At 33.5% G+C, this 9,717-nt stretch overlaps 1 protein-coding gene across 1 annotated transcript; it reads left to right on the top strand.

Annotated features, from left to right (window-relative positions):
- Positions 1-1,876: 1,876 nt before the first annotated feature.
- Positions 1,877-4,372, top strand: LOC106754717 (U-box domain-containing protein 26). Its single transcript, XM_014636779.2, has one exon. The coding sequence runs from the start codon at positions 2,466-2,468 to the stop codon at positions 3,642-3,644; it is 1,179 nt and encodes a 392-aa protein (XP_014492265.1). The 5' UTR covers positions 1,877-2,465; the 3' UTR covers positions 3,645-4,372.
- Positions 4,373-9,717: the final 5,345 nt, after the last annotated feature.

Below are 9,717 nucleotides of genomic sequence, written 5' to 3'. Positions count from 1 at the left end.
TTACTCAAACTTCAATTTAAGGCCCAAACAACATACCCATTTCAGAATCTATCATGCATTCACCTCACAAAACTAATTTAAAAACTTATTCTAGCTCCCTTTACCTCAAAGATTCACAGCACAAAAGAATGTAAACTTTGACCGCTTACTAGCACCACACAGAAGATTCAACACAACCCTACATATCACCATTTGGTGATCAAGAATAGCCCTTACAACCACATTTGAGTTAAAAAGTGAAGAAGGAATTTGCTAACCACATGCAAGATAGAATCGTTGCATGATCATAGTCCCGAAAAGCACGGAGAAGATGAAGAACGACTTACCAACTGAAGAATGAGAAATTAATCGGTGACAAATGAAGCCCTCAACGCCAGGATCACTTAAGTACCTCTTGATCGTTGAACAAACATCTAAGTATGGAGAAATGGTAGAGAGAAGACAGAGAAAATTGAAGAACTGAGTTCTATAGAGATAAGCTGATTAAGCTAATGAACCAAGATATTCTAAAAATTCTATTTATACTGTCTGTGTGTTTTAATATTAAAAGCCTGGTGTCGTTAGTATAATAAGCATGTCTACTTTTTTGACTTTATTTTTCAGGTTCTCACAATAATTATAAAAAAATTACCGTGATAAAAAAAAATCGTATAAGATTACTACAATTATAAAGAAATACTACCATATTTATAAAAAGAAAAAAAACTATTACCTTATGAAAATTAGTGATGAATTGTATTATAATATAAAGTCAAAATCCACATAATTAACATTTAATGACTTAATTGATAAATCTAATCATAATATAAACACATTGCAATCACCTTAATTATATATTTTAAAAAATTAAAGACAAAAATGGCATCTTAGTGAAAAAAAAGGAATTAATTTAATGTTGTCATGTGATAAAAAACATGTTTTACAATGATATAATTGATTTCATTACGTGGAGTTATTCTTTCTTTTTTTTTTTCAAATAAATAGATGTAGACATATATAACTGTTTTTCAAAACTATAATTTAGTTTGGACAAAACTCTTTTGACTATTTTATTAAAAGTGAAAACTTTTTGAATCTCCACTTAGAAGAGAAATAAAAAAGAAAAAGGAAATGATTCTATGAGAAGCTACCTCTTTAACCTTTTTTTCATCTTTTTGAAAATTTGCAATGAAGTATAAGGGGGTAAGGGGGACAACAACTTGGGGTGAGTTGAAAGTGTGATTTGAGTTCATAATTTGACAACGTGCAATAACCCTTAATTGAAGATCTATTAGGGAATTATGATAGGAGGGTCCACCAACATACCATGCCACTCACTCTATTGTATTTTTATCCCTCTCAAATTGACGGTTCACCTGCTTCCATTTTTCACAGCGCTGTGAAATGGAAGGCTGATGGAAGATGGAATATTCCTTTCATTCATGCGATTTGATTTGAGGTTGTAATAAATTTCATACGGTGTCTGCTCATCCACTGGTTTTGCTTATTATTGCTCCTCTCATGACCCTTATGACTAGCATTAAACACAGTCCCTCTCACTGTTAAACACAGTGAAAAGCAAAACAAAAATGCAGCTAAAATCAATCAAATAAAAATTATTAATGGGATAATTACTTAAATTTGAGAAAAAAATCATGAAAATAAAAAATGTGTAATTTATGATTTATTTTTCTTACATCGAAATATGAAAAAAGTATTGTTGATAGTGGAGAATTGGCTCCTATGGCATGGTCCTAACAAGTGATTCAAACTTGAAAAACATTAACAATAATTTTTCCTTTTGGTGGGTGAGTTTGACTGAATTGGTAGGAGCAAGGTGGGGACCATTACCACAATTATTCTATATTATTAGATGTGATAAGGTCTGTTTCTTGGACCTGTGTTTGTGGTGTTCTTTCCTGTTTTTTCCAAGTAAGATTGCACTTTTGCTCTTTCTCTTTCTCCACTGTCTTTTCTGTCAGGCAGACACTGCAGGGCTTAAATAAACTCTCTCACACTCAACTTCTTCTTTCTGTTCTGACTCCAGTTTGGAATGTAAGTAAGTACCCACCTTTTTTTAATTTTTCTTTACCCTCATCACTTGCTGCTGTTCGTAATGCTCCATTTCTCACTCCTCTCCCACACCACTTTCTAGTTTCTATTTTCTAGTTTCAAGTTTCAAGTTTCTTCCTCTTGTCAGTAACTTGTGCTGTCTCAAGGCCTTTTCAGTAGACAAAGGAGAAAAAAAAGTATCCTACTTTCTGACACCGTTTTTATGGCATTAGTGTTCTAGTTAGTGCCTCAAAATGCTTGTCTTGTATTGGCCACACCTAAAGCCTCAAACTTTAAGCTGCCCCCAACATCATATCTCCAGAACAACCAAACCACTTTGATTTTCTGTCACTTTCTTGAGTATAGTATTCATTTGTTAATTGCAAGTGTTTGCTTCTTTCTTTGGTCTTCGGAACAATATTCAGCTTCTTTCCATGAACGAAGCCCAAATTGAAATTACCATTCCTCACCTGTTCAGATGCCCCATCAGTTTGGACTTGTTCGAAGATCCAGTAACTTTGTCCACAGGCCAAACCTATGACAGATCAAGCATAGAGAAATGGTTCTCTGCTGGAAATCTCACATGCCCTGTAACAATGCAGAAGCTTCGTGATCCATCCATTGTTCCCAACCACACTCTTCGCCACTTGATCGATCAGTGGCTCCAATTGGGTCCCCAATTTGGTAACTCTGCTACTATTGATTATTTAGCCGCACTGAAGCACACCCTTGAATCTCCCCAATTGGAAAACAAGCTCCAAGCACTTGAGAAAATTACAGTTCTCTCTGATGAGTATTGCTCCTTCAGAAAATCTTGTTTCCATCAACTGAGTTTCTTGCCCCTACTTTTGGAACTTGTTTTTGGCACCGAGTTCTCAAACTGTCACATGAAGTTCACGGAGCTAGCACTTTCTTGCATTATAAAGTTGTTACCTCTTGTGAGTATGGAGCCTCTAAATATGATCAAAGATGAGTCTAAGTTGACAACGTTCCTGCTACTATTTGAAAAGGGAACCAGCTCGGTTAAGACTAGTCTTTGTCATCTTATAGATTCAACGGCATCACCACAAACAGAAGAGGTATGTCACATGCTTGGACAATCTCAAAAACTAGTGCGTGAAATTGTGGTACTTGTTCGTCAAGGTTGTGAGGTTTCTAAGGTTGCAATTAAGGCCATGTTAGCATTATGTTCCTTGCAATCTAACCGTGACAATTTGGTGAGGGCAGGAGCAATTGATGGGGTTATAATATACATTTCAGGTTGTGAAACAAGGCAGAAGAACTTGGCCCCATTTGCGATGGCAGTAATAAAAAACCTTCTGGTGCTAGAGAGTGCTAAAGAGGCACTGGTGAATCACCCTTGTGGGGTTGCAACTTTGGTGAAGATGGTTTTCAGGGTGTGCAATCAAGAGTGTAGTGAGAGTGCTGTTGGGATACTTGCAATTGTTTGCCGAGATTTTGGTCGTGCAAGAGATGAAGCAATCGGTGCTGGAGTTTTGACTCAGTTGCTGTTTCTTCTACAGAGTCAGTGTGGCCCCAAAACTAAAACAAAAGCAAGAATGCTGCTCAAGTTGCTAAGATCAAAGTGGATTGAGGAACCAAAACAGGTGTAGATTGTGAAACGTGAATCATAAATGTTAATAATAATAATGATGATGATGATCAGTATTTGATGGCTCTGGGAGGTCTTGTTTTCTATGTGCAGTATTTGTACCCATATACTTTGTAATCTTTGAATTTCATCAGCAAAATTAAAACTAAGTTTTGGCCTAATATTATCTCTGATATTCACCACTGAAAATATCTTATTGGTACGTTTGATTGCAACCTATCAACCTTACATTTGATGGAACAGATGAAAGAATTTCAGCCGAGGTACCAATCAACAGCTTATTCTTGGATGTTCTCTTGTTAACATAGACTTAGATTTGAAGAACTTTTCTCATCATGAACAGCTAAAGCTGCAATATATAAGATGTAACACCTAAACAATAAACACAAACCAGGTTAGAGAGAGAGAGAGTGAACATCAAACACATGATTAGCATTTCAGTGAAAAATCCTGCAAGTGGATGCAATTGTGTACCATACGACTCCATTCTCAATGATGCGATGTTTGGCCTAGTTTGGTGGAATTGATTCTGCAAACTCCACCATGGTGAAAACTACACATACCACAGTGATTTTTCCTTTGGATATACTTTTTCTATCTACCAGTGCAAGTGTTTTTTGCTACTACAACTTTATTGGAATAATGAGTATCTATCATATAAAAATATTAGTTGCAATGTAATTTTTTGGTCGAAAGGTGTCTGTCCTTGATGTAACATGTCATACAAATTTGAGTTTCTTTTTGTTTTCCCAATTTCGCAATTGCAACAAACATCACGAATACAAAAAATTATTCTTATTATTTCAGATATATTTTGCTCAAATATAATGCAAAAATCATTATTTTAGACAGCCACTTGCAGCAACGACCAAATTAAATTGCAAAACATATAACTATTAACCTTCACCGTCCTGATATCATATATGACAGCGACAGTATTAGGTAAAATTAAAATAGCAACGAAACATACGACTATATGATTAAAATACACTAGATTCAAAGTAGTTGCAATACAAACTAACTAGACTACATAATCAAGGAAAATGTCATAATAATCAAGTTAAAAATTGCGTTTGATTTGACAAGAATAGAGTAACTTTTTGACTATATTGGTGCTTATAATGATTTTATATAAACTGAAAAAGGACATAGGAAAGGGATGAGATTGATTTGTTTGATCAATCCATTGTGACAAGAGCCCACTTTCAAATTATTTGACAAATTGAATAATATAATAGGTAGCAGGTTAATTAATCACACAAGTTATACTACTTACACTTAGAGATCTCAAAATATGCTATCCAGGTCGATATGGCCGGTTCATCGTGAGTTAATCACTTAGTGAGTCAATTCAATCCGACTTATTTATTAGTGAGTCAAAAAAATTCAAGTCCGGCTCGACGCACCAGAGGTTGATGGATAAACGGGTTGACTCACTAGCTCGCTTAATTACACTTTTTTAAATAAAAAAAATTACAAATTTTGTATAATTCAAATCTAAACAAATTTCATTCCCATGGATAAATAATTAATTTTGAAAATAAGGAACTTAAATAATTTTTTCAAACAAAAAAATATAACAAATAATTTTTAATAAAATTAAAATTAAATTTTAATAAAATAAAATTAGGTAGGTGGGTTGGTGGGCCAACTCGACTACTACAGTTCAACTCACATGAGCCGAGTTTAAATGAGCCGGAATGAAATCTGACCTGTATAAAAATAAAATACATTTTTTTCAAACCCAACCCGACCTGAACCCGTAGTGGGCCGAGTTGACCCGCAAGTTGCGACTCATTTTGACAATTCTACTTACACTGTAAATATAAAAAATTATATTTCATTTTTAAATTAAATTACACCATATTTAGTCTTTTATATTTTATAAAGTAATATAAAATATTTTTTATGTAATAAAAGAAAGTTTCAAAATAAAGAACACTTTATTTATTAAAGAGGATGTCTCACATAATTTATAATTTTCGTAAAGTATAAAATGAAATATTTTATAATTTAATTTTAAAAATGATTTATTTTATAATAATGAAGATATATGTAAACATAATTTTATGTGTATTATAAAGGTGAAATTTCTCTAATAATATAGTCTTTATGATATAAAAAGAAAATTGAACTGAAATAAGAGTTTGATGATAAATGATACTGACGATGATGAAAATGGTTGATAATGAAGTAAAATACGTAATAGGAAATCTGTTTGGGCGATGATGTATTGAGACCTAGGGCTCTTAACCTAACACTGTTGGAGACACTTTAATGATCTGAGAAACAAAATGAAGTCACATCCCCATGATACGAGGCACGTAGAGGGTGATGATGCACCTTTTGAATATGGGTTGAAGGAATAGGGGGCACCAACTAAAATGATTTCAAAAGACAAATTCTCTTTCCACCTTTTATTTTGCCTTTGGTTTGTGATCTTTTGGCTTCTTTTTCTTATTTTTTTCACCCATCAAAATTGGATTCCATGTTCCACCCGCATGGTGATTGAACCCAACATGAGAACCACTTTTTTCCAAGGAGGCAGGTAAGATATAAATATGGGTGCATATTGACCAAAGAAAGAGGAAAAAGGAAAATGAAAAATAGAAATGCATTAGAGTGGTGGTGATTGGGCACCTAGTGAAGAGTGTGGTGCATCTTTTGGAGAAAGAATGAGAAGCACATGTGCTTGACCGAACCAAATGAAAATGTTATTTGGAAATTGACAAAACAGGGTTGTGTGATATAACTGTAAAACAATGCATATGGGCAACAGCATCTATGTCTAGTTGATGGGACTTAGGTTGTGTGGAATCTCCTTCTCCCTTTGTCCTGTCCCTTGTAAAAGGCCCAAAGACTTAGGAGATATTCATTGTACTTACTCCCAACTTTATCCCATTCCTAAATAATTCTTTCTCTATATTAACACTCAACTGCACAAAATCATGCCCTTTTCCATCCAATGGGATTATAGTGCTAAATTTTTAAAATGTTATACAAGTTGTTTAATTTACATTAGAGAAGAATTTTTTTAAAAAAAATAAATGTCTAAATTAATCACGTTTTAAAATAATATTTCTAATAAAAAAATATTTTAAAATATTATATTTTTTAATATTAGAAATCATCTTTCTAAGTACAATTTATTCAAAACATAAATAAATTTTTCAAGACGTGGCTTTTGCATCCAGGTTGCAAAGTCATGGCAGGATTCAGTTACTGGTTGCCGAATGTTTGTCTTATAGAAAAAGTTGTAGAGATTAAAATAGTGTCTTAAAGACTGGAACAAAACTGTTTATGGTAATGTTTACCATTTGGTCTTTTAGAAGTTTTTGAGTGATTTTCAGTGTCAGCTTCAAATACTAACNTCTTCTAAGTTGAATTCTTTACTTTTTTAAAAGAAAACCATGCTATGAAAGAACTTGATTTTGCTCTTGAATGTGAAGCTTCTTTTTGGAAAGAAAAGNCAGAATGAATTGGTTTATTTATGGAAACAAGAACACTACCTTTATCCATTCTATTGTGACAACATGTAATCTTTTTGTAGGTATTCATCGTTTACTTGATAATGGTCGAGTTTTGGAAGATACTAATCAGATTGAGAAGTACATATTGGATTTTTATCATATCTGAATATTACTTTCTACTTTAGGAGTGTCGATAGGATTTAACTTTTTTTTTTGTAATTCTAAGCTCATTGCTAAAGATTTTTTTAATGAGAACAATAATTTGATCTAATGACGTGATTGTGTGAATAAATAAGGTAGACGATTTTTTACTTGAATGAGGATANTGCACTAGTTCGTAATGGTTTGGGTGAATCTTTTTATCATGCATGTTGGAACATTCTCGGAGTAAATATTTGTAGGGCTGTTGATGGAGGACCATCTAGAAAAAATATTGGACCTTTCACTAAACAATGAAAAAGAAGATGGACTTTAGAAAACTTTACATAAAACTCTAGAAAACTCTACTTATGTAAAAGATTATTTATTAATTCCTTTCTTTCTCTTAAAAACTCTTGTAAAAACTTGTATATCTCTTTTTTTTAGGCTTTGTGTCTGGTGGTGTTAATTATATGTTACAAAGTAGATTAACAAATTCATGTAATAANCTCATGACAACTCATGCGTCAACATTAACAATATAATAGCTAATTATAATACTTCATTCAATTTTCACCCACTTCTTAGGACAAACTTGATCAAAAATCATCAATAGAACCACATATTCNTAGTCACAACCAATTACTTAACTAGTTTAAAGCATATGAACATGAAACTTCCACGGTCCAACAACATTTAGGCAAAGTCAACATTCATACAATAATATTAANCAACCAATTACTTAACTAGTTTAAAGCATATGAACATGAAACTTCCACGGTCCAACAACATTTAGGCAAAGTCAACATTCATACAATAATATTAACGTATATACATCATCTAAACACCATATATCATTCTAACATTCTAATCGGTTAGTTTCCCACCTTCAGTTCTTTCTATTTGGCAACTGAGTTCTGTTTTATTTTTTTGTCTTAGTCTGACTGTTTTAGCAATTTTTAATGTCTATAGTTTTTACCACTTTGTGGATGTTATCTTTCTCAACTTTCCCATTCTTAGCAGGCTGTTAAACATGTATTCACTCTCTAGTGTGTACGTGTGTCTAGGAGTAGAACATGGATTGCCAACTTTATTTGACTACAAACTCTTATCCTTTGTTTGATTGATCCAACAATGTGATTTTAGTAAATGTTTTTTTTTTGTCTTTTCTATTTCTTTTTCGATTCACATGTGTACAGGATAACAAGAAACCAAACTACGTCCAAATCTCTGTGGAATCCTACACACATTTGTCTAGCTTGGATGATCAAGTGAAGACATACGAGGAAAAAGTTCAGGCACTGGAGGATGAGGTCAAGGAAATTAATGAAAAGCTATCCGCAGCAAACTCCGAGATAAATACCAAGGAAAGCATGGTAAAGCAACATGCTAAAGTTGCTGAAGAAGCTGTATCAGGTAAAATGCTTTATGATTTTATTTATCATCTTATACATGCTAAAGTAGCNGAAGAAGCTGTATCAAGTATTATATATTCTCATCGTTCTTANTGTTTTTAAAACACNGCAGGCTGGGAAAAGGCTGAATCTGAGGCTTTGGCATTGAAGAATCATCTAGAATCTGTCACTCTTTTGAAACTCACTGCTGAGGATCGTGCAACACATTTAGATGGTGCTCTTAAAGAGTGTATGCGACAAATCCGAAACCTTAAGGAAGAACATGATNTGAAAATANAGGAAGTTGCTCTCTCAAAAACCAAGCAGTTAGACAAGATTAAGGGGGAGCTCGAGGCAAAGATAGCGAATTTTTTATCCACAAAGATTAAAAGCAATGTTATTATAATCTGCCCCCACTTTGAAATGGCCTCTGGTTCATGCGGTCATCACACATCCATAGACAAAACCACTAATTTATTACTGTAATTTTACACTTCCATGACACACGTATGCTTGTCTTGCTGCACCTGTGCGTTAGCTAATAAGTTGAAATGGTCCCTGCTCTATTTTTCATTGCTTAATTCTTATTGTCAACTCCGTCATTATTACATTTGAGCCTTTGATAATTTTATTAGATATCTGTATACATACATATATTCATTAATTAAACTGTTTATTTACTTTTGAAGCGTAAGAAAACTCTGTAGGATAATTATCCCCCCAAAGATATTCAGAAATTCTTTCTTCACTTCAATATGTTTGTCCACAGATAGCACAACCCTAACAGAAAGATTGTCTGCAACAAAACCCTAGTAGTAATTTGATTGAGTTCATATTTTGTATAAGGTTTGCTCTCTGAGCAAACTTAAGTGAGTAGAAGGAGGGTGTTGCGGTGGTGGTAATGTGACTGAGGGGTTGGCTTGGTGGTGGGAGGAGTTGATGAAGAAGCATTGAGGATGGGTACGTTGAAGAACTGTAGATAAACTGCAGATGATGGAGGAAGAAAGAGAAAAATGTGGAGATAGTTAATAGTGAGAGAAATAGTAAGATGGGTACGTTGAAGATAATGGTG

This window comes from Vigna radiata, unplaced genomic scaffold (assembly GCF_000741045.1).
Source record: "Vigna radiata var. radiata cultivar VC1973A unplaced genomic scaffold, Vradiata_ver6 scaffold_201, whole genome shotgun sequence".
Lineage (NCBI taxonomy): Eukaryota > Viridiplantae > Streptophyta > Magnoliopsida > Fabales > Fabaceae > Vigna > Vigna radiata.
The sequence above is the reverse complement of the archived record's forward strand: the minus strand, read 5'-3'. Positions and strand labels throughout refer to the sequence as shown.